This window comes from Neopsephotus bourkii, unplaced genomic scaffold (genome assembly GCF_033783945.1).
Source record: "Neopsephotus bourkii isolate Nb327-2 ecotype Australia unplaced genomic scaffold, CSIRO-AGI_Nbou_v1 NB_1027, whole genome shotgun sequence".
In the NCBI taxonomy this organism is placed as follows: Eukaryota; Metazoa; Chordata; class Aves; order Psittaciformes; family Psittacidae; genus Neopsephotus; species Neopsephotus bourkii.
This window is the reverse complement of record NW_026901516.1, coordinates 271,710-294,483: the sequence shown is the minus strand read 5'-3', so window position 1 is coordinate 294,483 and position 22,774 is coordinate 271,710. Positions and strand designations below refer to the sequence as shown.

The 22,774-nt window shown below is 37.7% G+C and overlaps 1 protein-coding gene across 1 annotated transcript in view; it reads right to left on the bottom strand.

The window, feature by feature from the left end:
* Positions 1-293: 293 nt before the first annotated feature.
* YES1 (YES proto-oncogene 1, Src family tyrosine kinase) overlaps positions 294-22,774 on the bottom strand; it is a 49,239-nt gene continuing 26,758 nt past the window's right edge. Inside the window, exons 2-12 of the mRNA XM_061360464.1 lie at positions 17,324-17,596; positions 12,318-12,417; positions 11,084-11,182; positions 7,551-7,654; positions 7,019-7,168; positions 6,650-6,805; positions 6,170-6,349; positions 4,526-4,602; positions 4,022-4,175; positions 3,365-3,496; positions 294-2,580 (exon numbers count right to left, since the gene is read on the bottom strand). Coding sequence (XP_061216448.1) covers positions 2,372-2,580; positions 3,365-3,496; positions 4,022-4,175; positions 4,526-4,602; positions 6,170-6,349; positions 6,650-6,805; positions 7,019-7,168; positions 7,551-7,654; positions 11,084-11,182; positions 12,318-12,417; positions 17,324-17,588 — 1,626 coding nt within the window. The 5' untranslated portion in view covers positions 17,589-17,596 and the 3' untranslated portion in view covers positions 294-2,371. The remainder of the gene's footprint in view (positions 2,581-3,364; positions 3,497-4,021; positions 4,176-4,525; positions 4,603-6,169; positions 6,350-6,649; positions 6,806-7,018; positions 7,169-7,550; positions 7,655-11,083; positions 11,183-12,317; positions 12,418-17,323; positions 17,597-22,774) is intronic.

Genomic DNA, 22,774 nt, shown 5'->3' with positions numbered 1-22,774 from the left:
GCAAGTCTGTGTGTCTGCCTGTCCATCACAGGGGTTAGTTCTAAGTCCAGACAGAATTGTTCTAGCCCATTCCTGCCAAGGACTTCTGCTCTAGAAAACGTCTCTCTTTTCACAGCAATAATACACCACAAACTCAGCATCTTATATGGAAGTACATTAAAATAGTTTACAGAGGATAAAAACACACCCCAAACTCATGAAGGTTTAATTTCCCCCCTTTCCCTCTCAATATGAAAGCTACTCTGCTTTTGTCCCCCTCCCATCTCCCTCCCCCCACCCCTCAAATAAGCAGATGCAATCAAGGAGAAATTTATTTTGAACCAATTCTGCAAAACAGTTCAACAATGCCATACTTTATAAAAATACTTAGTTACATAATTAAACTTATTACTATTTATATAAAAAGTGTGAATGTGAATTTTAAACTCTGTTAGGGTAAGAACCACATCAAGGTCTTCAGGTGAAACAAATAAATTTTCATAAACATACAAACTCATTTGGAGCAGTTTTATAATACACAACCATTTACAATGAACACGCTCATTAAGTTAGTGTTTTATTCCTTTGCTATACAAGTGTTATTACAATGACTGTTCCATTCATTAATTAAAAATCCAAACAATGCCAGTATCATTTTTGGCATTTTTTGTTATAACTGTATTAATACATAAACTCATATGATTGTGTTATTAATTTTAAAATATTTAGAAAAATTAAAATTCCATCATATTTTTGGGTTGATTTTTTGGTGGGTTTTTTGTTTGTTTGTTTTGTTTTTCTTACATAAAGCCCTTTGAAAATTTGATAACCACAGATGTACAGGTGATGAGTGATGATGAGGGAAAATGACAAACGATGGCACTGTTCTCACAAAGATCTGTTTGGTAGCTGGATTCCACGTAGTGTAAACCCATGAAGAACGTTTAGTACCAGAACTGTATCACCAGCTTTTCTGAAATTCATTTGTAAGATAGCTTTACAATGATAATATGAATTCCAACCTGGTAGCTAAGTAAGAGTTTAGTGTTTCAAAATTAACTTAAGCTTGATCAGAAATTCAAGAACCTCATGCAAATTGTTGAGTAAAAGACATGATGTTATTGCTTGATATGTCAGTAGCCTAGGAAAATAAATCTAGATGTAGTGTCAGCTGGGCTGAATACCAGCAAATTTCAATGTCAGTATATTTGGACAATATTAAATACATTTTATCCCTTTAGTTTTTAAACTTTCACATTTTCATTTGTTTGTTTTTATTTAAATAATTCTGTAGAAAGGGTAGAAGTGGGAAGAGCAACTGTGTGTGTCTTAATAGTCAAGAAAAGCAAAAGTGCAATCAAATCCCTGAACTTGTGACAGCTAGCATTTATGGCACCCACCCTTGTTAACACACATAAGCCACATAAAACAGTACCAAACCTGTCTGAAAAAGGACCTTAAAGTGGCTGTTTACCAGCTTCAATCTTGCTTTCCTGGTGAGCTTTGTTCAGGTAGTCTTCCCATACAAAAGCTCGCTGTTGGATTGGAGCTTAAAAGTGAAAGGCTTTTCCCCGCTGATTGTATTACATAGCTTCAAATATCATCATACTTTATCAACACAATTTTATAAAATATTACCTCATTTTCTAATTACCTTCATTATTCTTAATTAGCTATGCAGAAAGAATAAAAGAAAAATCTCTCGTGCTACTTTCCAGTTATATTAATACAAGTATTAACACAGTGCATTATGCTCTCTAATTTCACTATAGAGGTCTACCATTTAGATCAAGTTCATCATTCACTGTTCCAATTTCTCTTTTAACCTGCCTACCCTAATTAAGTCCATGCAAGAGGAAGCTTAAAGATCAAGACTATGTATCAAATACAGTGGTACCATCTTTTCCTGGGGGTCGGGGGCACATGTGTGTAATTTGAGCACAGGGAGTTTTACGGAACTGGAATAGAATTGCTTGGTCCCACAGAGTTCTTCTGCTTTAAAAATGTCTTACCCCAAGATGACCCATTCCAGACAATTCCCTCTTTAGTAGGATGATTATCAAATGTCAGCAACATAAAGGATTTGAAACATTGGTTTTTCTGCTATTGTTCACACCAACACTCATTTTTCTACCCCATATTTTCAGTAAGCTTCCTTTGGACCCTGAAAATAAAGTTGGGAAAGAGGAAAAAATAAAAACATGTCATTGGTAAATTAGATTATAACACTTTAAAAGTGGTTTTGTGCAACTGCATTATGAAATTCCAGTTTGCCATTAAGAGCATGCAAAGTAGCGAAGATTTTCTTTCCTTTGATTCCTTATAGATGTCAGGAATTCTTTGCAAGTCTTTTACATTTGGCAGATTTGTGCATGTTATGTAGACTGTTGGCTTATAAATTGTCTCCAGGCTGGTACTGTGGTTCTGTAGCAGTAAAGTAGTCCTCCAAGAAAGACTGTATATATTCAAATGTTGGTCTCTCATCAGGGTCCTTCTTCCAACACAGTTTCATTAACTCATGGAGAGACTCTGGGCAGCCTTGTGGGCAAGGCATCCTATATCCACGTTCCACTTGTTCAAGAACTTCCCGATTTACCATCCCTAAAAGAAAACCATTTTAGCTCTGAATGACACCATGCAAAGAACAGTTTCCCGAAGTAATGCAATGCACATGAATCTACCAGAACAGAACCTTTAATGAACGTACCTTATAGCAAATTAATTTTTCACATTTTGCATTAAATACGTTTCTGAAAATTATTTTATCACACTGGTAATGCTTCAATACCTGGTCCTTTGTCCATTTGTATGTTATCTTATTCATTTACTTTCCCACTGCCTTAGGCCTGTCCTGTCAAAAAGCAGACTTAAACACAAATAACCTTCTGCCCTCCTCAGGACCCGTTCAAGGACTACGTAATTTGAAATCAGGCCCAGAAAAAGGCATTATATGTACCTATCAGGACTGCCCTACAAATTCCAGTCCCAGCAAAATATTTGACAAGATATGTTACATATGTTTAGTTCAAAAACCGGTCAAGCAGGTTCAGTCTACTGATGCTCACTGTAGTCTGAGAAAATACCAAAAGCAGAAATTTCAGGGAAACACGGATCGGAAAACATAAGGATACTTAATGACCTGAAATGAATTATCAGTCACATTTACAAATGCTATTATCTTAAAACACTTAAATATATATATATAATAGTTAATCTGTAAATAAACCAAGTAGCTTTGTGAACAAAGGAACCAGTGAAGCATGACTAAGTTTTTGTCTCTGCCTGTCAACTGTGGGCTCTGAATGAAGGCAAGAAGTATAAAAGGTAACCTCAGAAGCACAGAATACAACAAAGAGAAGAAAAAGCTATTACATTTTCTTCTTACCTGGATATGGCACTCTCCCTTTTGTTACCAGCTCTGTCAGTAAAATTCCAAATGACCACACATCTGACTTGATTGTAAACCGACCATACAGTGCTGCTTCTGGAGCTGTCCATTTAATTGGAAATTTAGCTCCTACAAACATTGGAAAGACAGATACTTAATTTTCCCTTCCTTACACTTCAAAATATTTTGAGAATAATGCACTCAAAAACTTCTTACATTTTGGTTTGTTGACAAAATTCAAGGTGATTTAGTATTTTAATATTTCAAACTGGAAAGATGTTTCCAGCTACTGGCTACAATTTATGGAAACACTTAAGACATCTGAAATTCTTAATTAAATATGTTTTAAAGTGAGACGACCTTCATAATGAGCAACGTCTCTGCAGTCTGAGCTCTCTTCAAACTGTAGCAAGTTTTACCCCCCCGAAAATACCTGAAAACATTTTCTGAAAACCTAAGCATAATTTTGACCTTTAAAAAGTTTACTAAAAATTCACTTAGGTGAGGGGGGCACCTAAATATAGCTGTAAAGGCAGTTTTATGCATAATCTTTATTAATGCAGCCAGAATACAGACACTTTCTGCTAAATGTAATCATTCTAAGTAATCTGAAGGTAACTGGTCTTATTTATTCAGTAAATAAATAGGTCTTACCTTGTCTTGCAGTGTACTCATTGTCCTCTATTAACCTTGCTAAACCAAAGTCTGCTATTTTACACACAAGATTGTCTCCTACGAGAATGTTAGCTGCCCGGAGATCCCTGTGGATGTAGTTCATTCTTTCAATGTAAGCCATGCCATCAGCAATCTTAAAAATAAAGTTTTATTAAAGATTACTTTACATGACTATATCCATTTCTCCCAAGCATTAAGCTGTACCCCTTTATTTTAGCTCCACTCTCATTGTATAACTACAGGATGTATAGCACAGCAAGAGCTTGTGACAGCACTCACTAGAGTGTGGGTGGCTATACAGTATCTCTAATTGGGAACTATACTGTTTCTTTTTGACAAATTCCAAACCTACAACATAAGATGTTAGACAGAACAGCATGCAATAGCCAGAGCATTCAGTATTTACATTTAGTTTATATCTAATATGGTTTTAAATCTCTCCTCTAAGGACAAAATAAAGTTTTCTTGGTTTATACAATGTACCTGAGCAGCCATGTCGACCAGCTGTGGGAGTTTTAAGTATTTCCCTTCTCCTTCTTTAAGGAAGTCTAGCAAGCTGCCTGTAAAAGAGAACACATTTTGGGAGAAAAAAGAAAAAAAAAATTGATGTGATCTGAAAACATGAATGAGATTTCTTGTCTTCGTAGACATATGATTTACATATTCATTGCTCAAAGACTGTATTTGAAAAATCATTTACCAGAATACATGACTCAATGACTCCTGGTAGTTGTGTCTGTCTTGGTAACTAGTCAGCACCAGTTTTATCCAAGTACTTTGAAATCCATTCCAATAATTCAGATAACTGAATACTAATGAAACAGACTGCTGCTTGATGACTATATGGCAATATGTAAGGATTGTTCCCAGTAGTCTTGGTATCAGTGCTTTTCCTCGCTGAATTTCTTTCCACAGTGAAATTTATAATTAAAGAACAAATACTTGCTCTACTACCTTTCAAGTATGAACCACCAAAGAACCAAAGAAGTTTTATCTTTGGTAAAATGTGGTAAGTTTTCCAAGTTAAAACAGAGGCTTCCAATGACATTTTGAATCCATAATTTAGACAAACACTCAACTATTTCTCCAATTTTTCACTTCTGCTTTCGGAAAGTAACATCCTGGTTCTGGCTTCAAACTTTACTTTTTCTTAGACAGAAATCTATAAAGCTTTTAATTATTTTTTATTTTTCTGATTGTCCTGCCAAACTTGATTTCTGGACAATGAAAACTGATTTTACATTGCAGCTTTTAAGAGCTGACAGACAGTCTAGTGTTATTCAGGAATACCACCACCACAGAAAGAACTTCTTGGAACTTCTATTACTTTCTACCTTTTCAAAAGTATACGACAAACCCCACGCACACAGGACACCCCCCCAGATAATTCTGGCAGAGTACTGAACAGAAGTAGCCACTCTCTTTGGACTTTAATATTGCTTCTATTTCTTACCAGGATAGCAGAACTTCTCTGTGAGGTGAACAGAAGTCTGCATTTTTAAAAAACTGGAATAACTGACTTGAAAATCTGCTGCTTCTTAACACGAATATGTTTATGTTTATTTCTACATTCAGTCTAAACCTCTGCATCTGTTTCAGCAGTGAGGGGAGAGGCAAACAACACAGAGCAAGGAAAGAAGGATGAAAGACTAAAACCAAGGAAATAAATGAGGTAGTCTGTGAAAAAACCCTCAACCTTCTTAAAATTTACTATTACACTGTTGGAAAACTAAAGCCAACAACAAACAAACAAATAAACCAAACCCTACTGATTCTGTCATGGTGAGCACGACTCGTCTACAGGCAGGCATATTCTCACGATGTTACCAGCTATACCATCCAAATTAAATGTAACAGTGCACACTAAAATTGAGGACAGAAAAAAGCCCAATCTTGTACTTGTAAGATTAGCAAGGGTGACACAGATGTGCAAAAAAATCATGCCTTCACCCATGATCTAAATCAGATCTGCTTCAAGTAGGTCAAGCATTGCTCATTTTAATTTAATCAAAATTACCACTTATACTCCAGTCAGCTTAAATCTAACATTAATTAAACATTTAATTTGCATCTGGCATCTTAAATAATATTTTAAATGTAGTATCTTCAAACTATTCTGTCACACACCTTTTGTCATGAATTCAGTGACGATGTAGATTGGCTCCTCAGAAACAACTGCATACAGTGGAACAAGCTTGTCATGTCGTAATTTCTTCATGATCTGAGCCTCTTGCAGGAAAGCTTCTGGCATCATTGTACCAGGTTTTAGTGTCTTGATTGCTACTTTTGTGGTTCCATTCCATGTTCCTAGAGAAACAAATCAGATTCTAGTCTCCAGTATAATACCGAAGAGATTTTCTACTGAAACATGTTTGCTTTTTGCTTTTATTTTCTTAGCTAACACAGTAATTATAATTATTTAATTATAATAACAGAATAAATTAAAAGTATATTGAAAATTAATTTTACCCTTACATCTCTGATCATAAGCGTCTGCCCCCTCCTCAATTCTTTATCAGATTATCTTCTCAGATCTTGATACCGATTTAGTTAAAATACTACTGTGACATTCGCATCAACAATTGAAATGTGTTGTTAAGCTCTTACCCATCCATACTTCACCAAAACATCCCTGGCCCAGCTTAACTTCCAGCCTCAAAGATTCTCTAGGGATTTCCCAGGCATCTTTTGCTAGTCCCTGTGTTTGTGGTTTCACAGTGGGACACACAGTTGTTAGCTTATGACACAGCCCATCGGCATGTTCTGGGAAACAAAAAAAAGAAGCTTAATTGTAAAAGACAGATAAGACTGTGACAAAACTAACATCCTAATACTGATAAACAATTAGTCCATTTACTGTCTGTCAAAATCAAGAGAAATATTATAGTTGTGAATTCTAAAAATAAGCTATGTACACAGTTTTTCTTCCTTTCAATAGGCACAAGGTAGCATTAGGACACTAGAACTTGGGCTTACCTCTGTAGTGTTTCACAAGCTTCTGCAGAGATTCAAATTGTGCTCTGGTTGTGATATAGTATCCACCATTGTCAAGTTTTCTGATTTTGTAGTGTTTCACATTATCACCTCTGACCTCATCCCAGTCACGTATAGAAAGGGAGTAAGCACCTAGGAAATAAGTCATACTTGGTTCTTCACCAAAAATGTAAAGATCTATTTAACATATCATAGAATCACAGAACGGTTTGGGTTGGAAGGGACCTTAAAGATCATCCAGTTCCACCCCTCCTACCACAGGCAGGGACACCTTCCACTAGACCAGGTTGCTCAAAGCCCCATCCATCCTAGCCTATTACAAATAGTTCTTTCATTAACATAAATTAAACCCCATAAAAAATAATACCCACAACCCCCCTACCCCAACTGTCATTACACACATACGTGTGTGCACATGCATACGTATAATGTGACAGACATAAAAATCATCATTATGTTCATCTTGGTGGTAGTGGAAACTGGAAAGAGCAGACACATACATAAGTAGACTTACCTTTAGTGGTTTCACTCTCTCTTACTAAGAAAATACCACGCTGGTTCCCAGGATTTAAAAGTAGCCTTTCTGCATCCTTCCTGCCCATCTTACCAAAATACCACCTAAAAATGTTAAAGGAAACGTGTAAGTAAAAGCCTCCTATGCTTTGGTAATCTAAGATTCTATGATTCTATGACATAAAAGATTCAGAAATCTCAAGCATTGACTGGACTACTAATATCCCAAAGCAGTTACAGATCAACAAAGGTAATTACAGCCAAATACTCAAAAGATTATGATGACCTATCACTATATGACTTTCATTTCTGTTATTTGCAAAATAGATGTAAAGAGGCCTCTACCTATGAATACTGTGATTTTCTGATGGTTTAACAATGGACCTCAACAGTACTTAACACTGAAAATAAGACCCTCTTGGTGAAGAAGTTCACAGATCAAGCTGAAGTTCAGTAGCACACTCAAAACACTGCAGCTGCTGAAACCACCTTCTATATGTTAGAAAACAATATTTAGTACAAAGTGGGTGTGCATAAATATCATTGGATCATGGGTTCCTTCAAGTTGAAAGAGGCCCTAGGAAGATCTCTGGTCCAGCCTCCTGCTGCAAGCAGGGTCAGGTGTGAGATCAGATCTGTTTGTTCAGGGCCTTTTACACTCTGGTCCTGAAAACCTTGAAGAATGTATCCTGCACAGCCAGTCTGGGGAACCTGTGCCACTGCCTGGCTGTCCTCAGGATAGAAAGGTGCTTCTTACATACATGCAACTCCTATTGCATCCCATCCTTCTCTACCTCAGTAGAGGGAGCACTTTTTTCTACTGATCGTTTAGAAACAACCAGGTATCATCTACTTCTCCATCAGTAACACTCCACCTTTGTTGCATCATTCTGATATTAAAAAAGAACCTGCATTTTTTCTTGTCTTCAGTTCTTTCAGAAAAAGGATTTCTTCTGTGATGTGTCCACAGAGTGCTCACCCTGATGAGCAGCCTGCACACAGCTCTGTCTTGAGCCAGTGATAACTTCAAGGTCCATCTTCCAGTGAATCCCCAGACTTTGGAATAACAGTTACTTCTAACTACATTTTATTTTAACTGCATGCCTCAGAAGTGTAAATTTAAAGAATTTCCATTTGGCACTGTCATAGCATCAAGTAAATCTTGATGAATGAAACCTTCATGAATGCTGGGAGAAGAAAAGTAGCACTGGAAACTGCTACAAAACAATGGCTTTGTGGGATAAATGTTTTGTGGGGGGAAAATATAAGTAAGGAGAAGGTCTGTGAAAAGAATGGCCTGTGTAACCACTTCGGAATTTGAAACTTACTCTATTGTATTTGCAGTTTGACTGCTTATGTAGATGTGCAGTTAGAACTGGAGAAAGTCTGGATGTAACCTATAATCTTACTGACGCAAACTCGAACCCTGCTTAATTACCTCACATCCTCCCCAGACCACTACAATTTACAAACTATATTGTAAAGTGCTATTTTATTTCATTACCTGTAAAATAATAGTAGGGGTTATATTTGGGGTTTTTTATGAGTATTAAACATTTCTATTACGGTATCATTCAAAAGTCACATGGATAATATGGATCTTGTCACAAGCAGTTTGTGATGTAAAATACCTTCAGGATTAGAAAAAATCCCTTAAAGAAAATCCTAGCAACTTAGGGCTGTGTATTGTTTTTGCTCTTGTAACTGCAAACCTGAAACAAAACCTGCAAACCCTATCAAGGCCTAGGGCTAACAAATGAACTCTAAACCAAATGAACTCTATTCCAAATGCAGTAGTCATGCTTTGCCAGTCTTTAGGAGCCATACTTGCTTTGCAGAAACTTTGCGTTCTTAGTTTGCAAAGGGCTATCATTTCCATTTTACCACCACGCAGCTGCAATGGCAATATGTATAATTTAAATAAAATACTGCATAATTTAAAATAAAACAAAACTCCAACAAACCTCAACTTCTCTTCAAAAAAATCTGAAGTCAGTAAGTTTGAAAGCAGGTGAAATTCAAGGGCATAAAAATAACAGTACATCTTTGATACCACCATCACTTATTAATAGCAAAGAGCCAGGTGAGAGCAGCAGCAACATGCTAGTCTCAGCTTGAGATTGGGGAAAAAACTTTGAAATCAGGCACTCTTCCCAGAAGTGCAGTAGCAAACACAGAATTGCGCAGATCACATGTCAGGGAACTTGCTCATTGGTAGTACCGTGTCTGTATATTGTAGCAAGAGGTGCAGAGTTTTATATTTCTAGCACAACAAATACAATTAAACCCTTGGAACAAGTATAACCTGAAACTGTACTCCAAGTCAAAACTCCCACAGGAACTCTACGCAATTCTGTAAGCGCTCTGGGATCTTTGTAAATAAATACAGGAAGTAGTGGTACCAAAAGCAAGATAATTTCCCCAATTTATAGTAGTCCACAGAGTGCCTAACAACTTTGTCACCATGAAGTTATTACAGATTAGCAATAATAGTCCACCCAAATGGGTATTTTTAGAATATAAGATTAGGTGCTACCAAGGATATAACTGAATTTGAATTAGGTGTGGCAGTGTGTGCTTGTAGGCCAGAAAGCCAACTGTATCCTGGGCTGCATCAAAAGGAGCGTGACCAGCAGGTTGATGCAGGTGATCCTGCCCCTCTACTCTGCCTTTGTGAGACCCCACCTGGAGTACCATGTGTAGTTCTGGTATCCTCAATGTAAGAAGGACGTGGAACTGTTGGAACAAGTCCAGAGGAGGGCCATGAGGATGATCAGGGGACTGGAGCACCTCCCATATGAAGATAGGCTGAGAAAGTTGGGGCTGTTCAGCCTGGAGATGAGAAGGCTGCGTGGAGACCTCATAGCAGCCTTCCAGTATCTGAAGGGGGCCTACAAGGATGCTGGGGAGAGACTCCTCATTAGGGGCTGTAGTAAGGGGTCATGGGTTCAAACTTAAAAGGGGAAGTTCAGGTTAGCAATAAGGAAGAAATTCTTTCCTGTTAGGGTGGCGAGGCACTGGAATGGGCTGCTCAAAGAAGTGGTAAATGCTCCATCCCTGGCAGTGTTCAAGGCCAGGTTAGACAGAGCCTTGGGCAACATGGTCTTGTGTGAGGCATCCCTCATAATGATGATCTTAAGGTCCTTTCCAACCCTAACCATTCTATGATTCTATAAGGAAAAATAAGAATAAAAAACTAGAGCTGGTGGTGTATGAACTCTTTAACCCATTATTTTTGCGTTATATGAATCACAGTGTATGCTCCCCAATTCTTACCTTCATTATTGTATTCTCCTGTCCTTTTTCCTTTAACCCATATATAGCAACAGGCATAAAACATTTTCATGAGTGTATCTCACACTTACTACTAATTACAGTTTTGATATCATCCAAGTAGCATTGCTATCCTTTAATTAGTAGTATTACCCTACCTTACCCTTGCATGTTACAGATACTGAATTAAGGGAATAGTGTCACCACAGGGCACAAAGCGTAGAATGGATAAGAAGAGACTGAAAGGATGTGATGTCTTACTCTTCTGCTTGAATGGAGTCTGCAGGAGCTACATAATTGCTTGGGATGTAGCCTGTTTTTCCCGTAGCAATGGATCTTGCTTCCCACCAGTCTCCTTCTCTGCAATGAAACATCAGTTATCTCCTCCACATATAAATAATGCATCATTCCCTAGCACCTATAACATCCTCACATATGAGAAGCACATTAAATTTAGGTAACATGTTATTTTAATTATGAATGTACCTAAAGTAAGTTTGTGCTGCACCTAAATACATTTTTCTTTTCATTGTAAGCAACACAAGTGCCTCTTAGTGGAATTCTTAATTTTAAGGATTTGGATTTTGGTTTTGTTGCTTTTTTTTGTTTGTTTGGGTTACTTTTTTAATATAAAAGGAATTTATCAATATATGCAAAATGTAAATCTATAACAAAATGTCTTATGGCAGACATGGGTAAAGAAACTTCCCAGTTCTCTAGTCTTCACCTGCCCCTCCCACATCATTCTACCTGTACGCTGACAGTGAGTCATAAAGGAAGCAGGAGATCAGCTAATAAAATTAAGAGACCTGGACAAATCAAAACTGCTGCATGTATGGATTAGAACTATTACTGCAGCCCAAAGCTGAGTGTAAAGAAATCTCCAAGGTGAACAAATTATTTCATTTTCAGGAGACTTCTAGAAACCAGGCTGTAGTACTGTAACACTGCTGGAATTGAACTAGAACAGCAAACTACTCATAAACTGAGCGTGGATTTACTGCAGAGGCCAGCTAGACCCACTTCCATGGTGAGATGTCCCTGCCTACAGGCTGCACACTCACCTCCAGTGAATGTGCTTGCTTACCCAGAAGATACAGAAGACTGTCAGAGGGAATCTGCAAGGTGCAGAGCCTGGGATGGGACAGTATGTGTCTTTGTATCTGCTGCCTGGAGTGGGTAGCTGTGTCTTGCTGGAGCAGGAAGTGGAAGGATGCCACCCAACCCACTGAGGAGGAGAGGCTTGGGGCCGCCCCAGTCACTAAAGTTCTACACCTACATCCAAACCCTGACTTCAGCTTGAAGGGTACTGTCTTACCAATATTGATATTTTAACCCCATGCTTGTTAGAGCATCATCTGCATCCAAGAAAAAAATAAATAAATAAAAATCAACCTGCTCTTCACTGAAATAGGATACACAGATTTCAAGAAGAGGTGTGGATCTACTTATACCCAACAACTATCAAATGAAGTCTGTGAATGAGAACACTTACGTGTTATTTATTATCTGGAACCGTTCACCTTTCTTAAATGAAAGGTCATCTGTAGTTCTGGCTTCATAATCATATAAGGCCACAAATACAGTAACACCACCTTAGGAAAAAGAAAAAGAACCTGTATGATATAGCAATAATGTTGAAACACTTGATTTAAGGACTTGTCTGTGAAACAGCTTATCAATTTTGGTTGGGAAGCAACTAAACACTCCAGGTTGCATCTCATTTTGAAAGCTGGATCAATGATCAGCTCATTTCTTAAAACAGAAGAAAGTCTATAAACAAACACCCTAAAAATATGCTTTCACGCCACAAAAGGCAACTAAATACATCACTGGAAGTACATTAATATTTAGAGTAGTTATATACAGAAACCTGCACAGCACATCACCAGTAAAAAAAGCCAGCTTCTTGGTAAGAAATGCAATTCTAGAAGATCCTACAACACCACAAGGGTGAACTGAGACACTAATTTTTACAGAAGTAGTTTCCTGTTGAACATAATTATAACTGATTTATTCCTAACTTTCTGAGGTTAAATACATCAGATCCACTCATGGAATTGAGCCAGAAATAAAAGTATTCTGTTGGGGACAAAAACATTTCTCTCCTTTAGGACTAATGATTTAATTCCATCAAGTTTCCCCGATCAGCAAAGCAGACCCTTGTTGAGGATGATCCAATAGCAGAAAACAAGGATCGAGGTGATGTTACAGGACAAGCAGCTCCACTCCACCAACTCCAAGTGATTTGCTTACCCATCCCGCTTCTGGTACAGGGCATGTTGTTGAGCATGTCTGTGCTAGATTTGGCTGGGATAAAGTTAATTTTCTTCATAATAGCTGGAACTACGTTTTGGATTTGTGCTGGAAGCGGTCTTGATAATACAGAGATGTTTTTGTTATTGCTAAATGGTGCTTACAGAGTCAAGGCTTTTTCTGCTCCTCACACCACCAAACCAATGAGCAGGCTGGGGGTGCATGAGAAGTTGAAGGGGACACACAGCCAGGACAGCTGACCCCAACTGACCAAAGGGAAGTTCCACACTGTATGGTGTCAGGATCGGCATACAGAGCTGGGGGTAGAAGGAAGAAAGGATGTTGGGAGTGATGCTGCTTGTCTTCCCAGCAACCATTACACATGATGGAGCCCTGCCGTCCTGGAGACGGCTGAACACCTGACTGGCCATGGGAAGTGGTGAATGAACTCCTTACCGTGTTTCGCTTGCACACGTGGCTTTTGCTCTACCTGTTAAACTGTCTTTATCTCAACCCATGAGTTTCCTCACTTTTACCCTTCTGATTCTCTCCCCCATCCCACTGTGAGGTGAACGAGCAAGCGGCTGTGTGGGGCTTAGTTGTCAGCTGGGGTTAAACCACAACAGTGTCCCACAAATGTGTGCGAGATGGATGGCAGGGAAGCTCCTATACTTATGATAGGAAAACTTATACTGTAGTTAAAAGGACTAATCTATGAAACTGGGCTAAAAGACAAAGAGGGAAAGGAAAGCAGGCTATATGAGATGTAAAAGATACAAGTGAAAATAAAGAACTACATACCATAACTAGGAGAAAGTTAAAATAGAAAACTGCAGACAGGCAATCCATAAAGACTTTTTAAGCTCTAGAAATGCTATTTCACAGTCTAATGAACATTCGGGAAGCATAATGACAATCTCAGCAATAACTTACTTTTAAATGTATAATATTACATCTCTAACATGCGCATGTATGTACCAGAATATACACGGAAGACCAGCAACAGAAACATGCTGCATCTGATTTCAGATTGCATCTAATTTTAGACCTTATAATTTACATGACAGTGATCAGAAAGGAAGAATACATAATGAAATGGGTATTGTCTACATCGAATATTCTTTTGCAATGTACACTTCCTGACATAAGAGCTTCTAATCATTTAAATATGTTAATTTGATTTAGAGTTGTCTTCTGATTACAGTCTCTCAGCAGGTATCAGCCAGAAATGAATTTACAGTTCCTCAAGGAAAAAAACAACAAAAAATCCCCACAGGTGGTCAGAGTAATTAAGGGGGGGAGGGGGAAGTGTGATTTACAAACTGAAAATTAATTAGAATCTTCCCCAGAAGCTAACAGTATCTAATACAAGTTAAAAAAAATCAATACAATTCTATCGATTTTTGCCTGCATTACTACATCGCTGTGTTATTTTGATGACACAAACTGCTACACAGAGCAAGGAAATTGTGGGGATACATACTACATTCGCACAAACAGAAACCAAGTCTTGTGGAAATAAACCATCTTCACAGAGTTCTTCAGCAGATGAAGAAAATAAATACTCTTATGTCACAATATCACAAAAGTTTTTAACTGTACATAAAGAAACTGGGAGCCTTGATGAACTTGGAAACAAACTGTACAACATCTAGAAAGATACTAATGTGGGAACAAGACAGAATAATTTTTCTAGAGTGTGGAGCACTAGCCAAAAGTAATGGATTCTAATGTAAACCATGCAATAGGAGAATTATCAGTAATTATCTATATTTGTGTACTCTTAATTATTTTTAAATAAATAATTGGAAAAGCTACTTTACAGTCCTTGGAAAGTTTTGATTTCAACACTTCAGCTATCATAAAATCTCTTATTATGCTCACACACAAGTGTTACCTATTTCATAGCAAATAATAATAAAGTACTTACAGAGAACAGCAACAGCACAGAGACACTTAAACAAACAGATACTGTTGAAATGATTTTGAAGTCTCTTGCAGCTGTTTTCTCTGTGAATCACCAAAAGGTGATTTAGTTCAGCCGTTCAAGCTATTTGTGGTCATAACATTTTCCCTTAAAGGTTATCCTTTCATTGGGCCGGTATTCCCATCCTCTTATCTAGAAGTAATTTTGGAGAGACTTTGCTTTTTTGCTCAGCATGAGTGTGTTTACATACCTTCCTAGAAGGCAAGAACAGTGGTCCAGTTTTGTTTGATTTTCAGTAACATTCTATGAATTCAAAGTATCTGATGATTGAGAATGTGTAATACATGGGCAGTGTTGACTAATTCAGATTTATTTTCCTTTTCTGCTCTAGAGGAATAAAAGACAGGCCAACTCTTTTCAGCCTCACTACAGGCCACAATGACAACCATATCATCTTTCTGTCAGACATCACTGAAGGACTAAGTACTACTAACACTTATGTCCTGTTCAACAAGCCCATCTATTCTCCTCTCTTGCAAATCAAAGGGCCACAGAATGCAACCCAGTGTTTTATGTGTCACAAATACAAAAAGCTTACAGCTAGATGAAGTTTGTCATCTTGCTCACTCACAAAACCATTCGATTTTGACTGATCTCAAAATTGGTACTGAATGTAACAAGGAATTGCTGGTGTATTTCTTATTTATCTATTTATTTTTCAAGTGTGTGTGTTTGTGGACAGGCTGGCTTTACAAACTGATAAGGCATAATTACATACGCAGCATCATTTTACCTGATTGCAAAATTATATCTGCTGATAACTGAATTCACACTAATGAGAAATTAGACTATCTTTTCTCATGCAAAATCTTTCCTGTTAACTCTGATCCAAGATGTAACATGCTTAACTACCAGTAGGAATAGGAACAGGCAAGAGAACATCCCTTCTGGTCTCTGCAGCACAGGTTTGTGGTACCTGGTGGGGGGCTACTTCCCTCATGTCTGTTAAAGCCCAGGAGTGCCTGCACACACTGATGGAGGCTCCCATGTGAACAAAGAACCAGATCTAGTAAGAAGACACACACAGAGATTCTTGGGGGAGGTGAAGCCAAATAAATTTTCCTCAGTGGAGATAATGAATAAAAAGAAATGCTGCCCTTATTTCATTTCTGTGTATGTTCATCCAAAACAGGGATTCAGAGCAGAGTCAAAATTCTGAGACAGAATAGATACTCATTTTAATTATTTGATTTTTACTGGATTCCCAAACTGGGAATATGAGGTGATCATTACCTGTCAACTTAGTTTCCTGAATTACTTATTGTCAAGGTCACAGTAGGTTTTAATGGATCTCAAATTTCTTGTGTTTAAAAGATTTTAAATGCCACTGTAATGAGGCAAACATTTAAGCACTGTAATTTGCTACCATTAAGGGTTTGTGGGAAAACTAGAAATAAGACTAGTAAGGATTTATTTGCTGGTTTTTGTGAAGTGTCTGTGAAAATTTTCTAGAATAAATTACTCTTCTCTCTCAAAGAAAAAGTTAAAGCTTCCTCTCAAAAATATCTAGCAAAAGTACTGAAACTAGCCATGTGCACAAAATCAGTATTTTTGTAATGAAGTTTTAAGACTCTGCTATAAAGGTAGGTTTATAACACCAAATGTGCATGCTGCTTATAAACTCTCTGAAGATACAATATTTTAATCTCAGCTAAGGTCTTTGCGCCTTGTAAATTCTATTTTCACATTTTCAACTTTGGATTTAATATGGCCACCAACAGTAAGAATTCTGATATTTGTTTCACACACATTGTTCATATAGTAAAATACACAGAATATACTGCATATTCTGTTTACCTTTATAAATGAACAGATTCAATGCTGCATTAATATAGGTAATTTACAGCTAATCAAGTAAGTCTGAAATCCGTTAAAATCCCCCAATTTTCTGAACTTGAAGTGTTTTTCACTTTGCGCCTCTCTCCAAAAGTTAATGGCCATTATCCCATGTGCATTCCTTCAACAACCTAGAGCTTTTAACACAATTTGATCAACTATTCCCATTATTACTTTTAATAAGTCTTAAGTTTCTCTGTGCTGTGATCGTAATCCCCCTCCAAACCAAAAGCCAGTCACTGCCGAATATGGGCTGAATTATTATCTGAGTAATAAAGATACTGAAAATCAGAAATCCCAAAAAGATAATTTATGTTAAATTTGCAATTTATTTATGTGTGGCAAGGGATCATATTATTTTTTAATATGACTGTCAAGCTTTAATAATAAATTATAACAACATCATTTTATGTAACACTCACCTGTTAAAGTACTAGGATATGGACTTGGCACAGCTGAAAACGAAGATGATGCTCCTCCAAAGGGTGTCATTCCTGAGGGCCCTCCAAAAGGAGTCATGGAATGACTATTAAAATTAACTGCTGATCCCTTTATTGACGGTGACTGTGTTGCTTGGCTGGAGTCTGATCCGTAATGGCTGACGTGGGAAATAACAGGTTCTGGAGTATTATCAGTTCTGTATTTCATGGCTGGACCTTTATCTTCTTTGCTTTTGATGCACCCCATGGTTGCTTCTGTGAGGAGGAGAGGGAAAAAAAACCCAAGAAAGAATTAATCTCCATGTTGTGCCTTTTGATAATCAACACAGAGGATTCCCAAAAAGTTACCAAAAAATGCTGATTTATTACTGTTTAAAAAAGCACCAAACAACCCACAGCAACTGCTAACACATGCAGACTATAAACTCCAATGAAAGTGATCTGGAATAAAATCTAAGCCATTCCCAGAATAGAGAAGACCCAATTATTTTCCCTTACAGCGTCACATACTAGCAGCACATATGGATTATTCTTCATCCCAGTTCTTTGGTGGACTGCAAGTGGTGAAAGAGAAAAGAGACGGAAGGGGGGAGAAAGAGGGAACTGGGCAACAGATGAGGTGAGGAAAAGACACTGAAGACTTCCATAGCAGGCTGAAGGGAAAACTGATGTGACAAATCCACAGTCAATTATTCAAAGCAATTAAAGAAAAGATGTGGAGCATTCCCACTTTCTTTTTTAAGCACCTGTACCATCCAGTCCTGACCAGCTGGTGGTATTACAACTAAGGCATATGAAGATGTAGAGAAAAGTTTTCATGTACTGCCAGCCCCCCAAAACGAAGCTCAAAGCCAAACCTGGGATATTCATGGCCACAGGAGAGAGTCATGCTTTAGTCTAACTAGAATTAGAAAAATAATTTATAAGAGTAATTATAAAATCCACAGTGGTTTAGAAACTGAACTGCACCAGGACAGGTGACAATTTATAGCTGACAACCCAAGACTGCCACCAGCTCCCACTGTGCCAGAGCTGTTTACTAGGGGGATACCTGTTTCCTGCTGATGCAACTGATCAGAGAAGAGACATGTCACCAACAATTAGAATTACTGAGTCTTAAGAAATCACCACCTGCCATTCATCAGGTGGTGACAACTGATGGCAGGCATTCTCTGGCTTATCTCAGCTGGGAAACAAATCAGGAAGTAAGCAGGAGTCTCTACTAGATGCAGCGCTAGTCTGGCATGAAATTATTGTATTCTTGCGGGGGGGAAAGGTTAAAAATCTACTTTAACTTCGAAAGGAGAAACCTCCACAAAACCAGGAAATCAGCTGCTCCACATTATCTAATGAACCAGCCGAGAAAACCGCAATAAACCAACCAACCACCACCACAAAAACCAGTCTGAAAGCAATAAAACAAGTGTTCTGGTAACTACAACAACAGTTTCACATGGTCTAAATAACAGTAAGGGAAAGAGTCTTTCCCACTGTGTGTTTAACTATTTTTTTCCTTTTCAATTCCCTCCTACCTTGTTAACTATTATGCACAAAAAAAAAAGGAATAAAGTAAATCTTTCTAAACAAATACTATCTTAACATAAGTCACACTGAGAGAAATTAATACCCTCTGTATAACCAACCATTACAACAGAAAAGATATTCTAATTTCCTCACAAACTGTGAATCAGAGTTACTGAAAAGAAGGCAGTCCATAGCTGATAAAACACCATATGAAATTTACTGCTCATAAAGATTAAGAATATTCACCCTGCCAAGTCAGCCCCTAATGCTGCAATACAAAACAATTACTGGTGTTGAAACAAGCACGAACAAAGTCAAATAAAGGCATTTTTATAAATTTCACCTGAGAGTTTTACACAGAATAACGAATCATCACAAACATAATACTTTTTTTTTTCCATTTTTGATGCTACTATTGCCCATTTATTAATTGTGCAAAGACATTAATGGAACAAGACTCAACTGCATGCATGAAGAATGTAATGTGTCTAAATATCTTACAAAAGGCACCTTACACTCTGCAGTAGAAAAGCCAGTTATCAATTCATGATACAAGTCGATCAAATGCCCAGTCACATCCTTTTACTCTCTCTACCACTACAAATAGATTCTGTAATTTGAGCCACTTCTTTTTCTTGCCATTTGGCTGCCTATGCTGAATGCTTGCTTTACTCAGAGGCCCATTTCTTTGACTTTTCAAAACAAGTTTTTTGCTAACACTGAGTAAAATTCCAATCACCTTTGCAAAAATATCTTTGATAACAGAACCTATTCCTTGCCTTCGGCTGAAACTTTAGCATCATGCATGACTGGGAAGTCCAGCACACTATTTGTATTAATAAAGTAGATTAAAAGGGAAATGTATGGACATTTCTATGATTAAATGTTCATCACAAATATTTTTCCTCCCCTGCTTCTGGCATTTGGTTAACCTGTAACACGCTGATAAGACTTCAAGATTTAAAATAAATAAATAAATGAATGACTGACTGAATGAATGAATGAAACCACTTCCCAAGTCCAGTAAAACTGCTGGATTCTGTCCACAGTATTCCTTATTTGGCCAAATGGCCAATATCAAAGCTACCCTGCACTGCACTTACAACTGCTATTGACAGTTACGTGCTCACCCACACAAGCTGTGGTTAGCAGCAAGAAGTTAGCATTAGTACACTTGAGTGCCGCAAAGAAAAGCCCTTACTGAAGACCTGAACTCATTCTAGAGAAATAGCCTCTCCCTTCTCTCTCCCCTCCCCAGCCACTTCACTGTTAAGGTAATCTTCCTTCAGGGGTTAATGAGATTAACAACAGAGATTTAATCAGCACTTCAAATAGAAAGCCATTCAGAAATCGCAGAGAAAATTTAAAAGCTCTACTTTTATAGCCACATACCCACAAAACAAAACTAAGGAAGCAAATCCTTCACTTTTAAAAGCAAAAAAGTAGGTGGAAATTACTACAAAATACTGCATATGCATTTATAAGGAGAAATTAGAAGAATGAGGGGAGGGAAGACGACATAAACCAAGACTGAGCGGTTGGGAAGGGAAAAATGATTGCCCACCCTATGGGGGGAAAAACCCAAAGACTTATTACTGTTTAGTCTTGTAATACATTACTGAATAAGGAAAAAAAAATAAATCCCTAAGCAGCTGGTATGGAATGTTGGATTTGATTATTCTGGTACTGCATTTGTTATGAAAAAATGTATGTAACGGAAATAACTTCATAACTATTTTTATCACCCTTTGTTTGACCAGCAACAAAGTATAAAGGAATACATTTCTGTCATTTAAATTCATGGCACTCCTTCTGAAGCATGGAACTCTTTCTAGAAACAGATACATATGACAAGTCCCTCTTTGCTCTGTAGAAGTCCATCTATTCAAAGAAACACTGGCCCAAGGTAGGTTATTCCAAAGCCACTGACTTCCCATTAGTTAAATAATTATTTTAGACAAGATTAGTGCCTGAATAAAACTACTTGATTAACTTTAGCATCTTGTTCTTTCTTTGAAACAAATACTCTTCTGTTGATTTTCATCAGCATGTCCATGTGTTTGGTGAAGGGATTAAGAGTCAGCCTGCTTGAGGTCTATCAGGAAACCACATCCAGAAAGCCATGGACTAAAAAGCACAGATCTTTTGTTCTGCTTTCTAGGTGAAAAAAAAATCATATATTAGAAGATTTTCAGGAATAAACAGCAGTTGAAAGACTACTAGAAGGACATCTGAAAGTTAGCTGATTGCCCACAAAAATCAATGAAAGAATGATTACTCCAGGAAACACTCATCAAATGAGACATCTAATTTGACTTGGGATTTTTGGAAGTCACACAAAGGGCAAAAGTTCACTGTCGTTCAATACTCTACAAACACCTGAAACAATGCCAGAGGATCCTTAATCAACCTTCTGCCAAACGAGATCTCCAAGAAAGTCAATGCTGCCCTCTTCCCAACTGCTTTTTATAGCAGTGCTGGATCACATGAAAAGCTTTGTTCAGCAACAATTGAAAAGTGTGTCCAGTAAAGTCTTGTATTTTTCTGCTTTCCTTTCAGAAGGATGACCTACCAGCCCACAAAAGTTAAGTTTTTCCTCAAGAGCCATCATATCCCAGGATACCAACAACTCGGGGTGTCTGCAGACTCATCCACCCAGGTTTGAGAGGTGGGTGTCACAAAGGAACCACTTGTTCATCCAGTGCGTGTTTGCTCTTCCCAGTTGATAGTTACAGAAGTCACCTACTCATTGGTTCTCCTTGGGACACAAAGAATTATCTCCCACTGCCCTGAAGGAAGATGCTAGAGCTTTCTTTGAAAGAGGTGATTTTAACACAGGTGGATAAACTGACAATCTGTAACAGCCACCTGCCTCAGAGCAAAGCAGTCTGCAACTGCCTCTAAACACCATATTCATTTCCTCCCCTTACTCTACCCACCAGCATCAAGATTTTGAGGGCTAGGTGTTAGCCACTGAAACCCTGAAGACCTAAAGCTGAGAGAGCCTCACATTTGTTTCACTTGCTGCAATGAATTTGGTACTAAAACCCCTTCACTAGAAAACAAAACAAACCAAAAGCCCACACAAACAAAACCCACCAAAAACTCAACAGGCAAACCAAAAACAACACAAGAAAAATGAGGACTTTCCAACCTTGGGGCCAACTGGAGGTACTCTTTTCATCTTTCACTTCTGGTATGATAAAACATGTGCCCAGATGCTTCTGGAGACTTGGTCATGATGTAAGGCCAGAAACGACGACCGCACGTAGCCATTCTGACATGCCATAACGAGAAAGACACTCTAGGCAGTTGTTCTCTTTTCAACCTCTAAACTAAACCAGGTACTAAACTATGCAAGAACTAAATGCAAGAGGAAGGGCAAAAGAAAAGTCACTAAGGGGAAGGATAGGCTGCAACATTTCTTTTTTTCCATTCCTTTTGACTACTGAAATTGTACACATATGGCCAAAAAGAGCACACAAGTAATTTTTCAGTATGATGAGTCAAGTTAAAAGAACAAGCAAGTCAAGCCTCTTTCTAGACAGATAAAGCAAGACTGCAAATATTCTCCTGCCTGAAAAAAACAAAAAGCCACCCCTCCATGCTACATAATACAAAAAAGAATTTGAGAGTCAAAATTGATAATAAAAAGACAAAAAAAAAAAATTCAAGATTTCCGTAACTCTACCTTCACTGCTCAGTGTTAGCAAAAGTATTTCTTTTTTTCTGTCAAGAAAAGAAGCATCCACACTTCTCAAGTGTGAAACAAATGTCTTCAAAAACTTTCAACTAAAGTCATGATAGAAAGTTATTAAAAATTCATGTAATGATGAAGACAGGATATCTGTGGAAAGTTAGCTAATGGATCCATTAGCCGACAGCTGACTACTTGCTCAAACAAGTGCG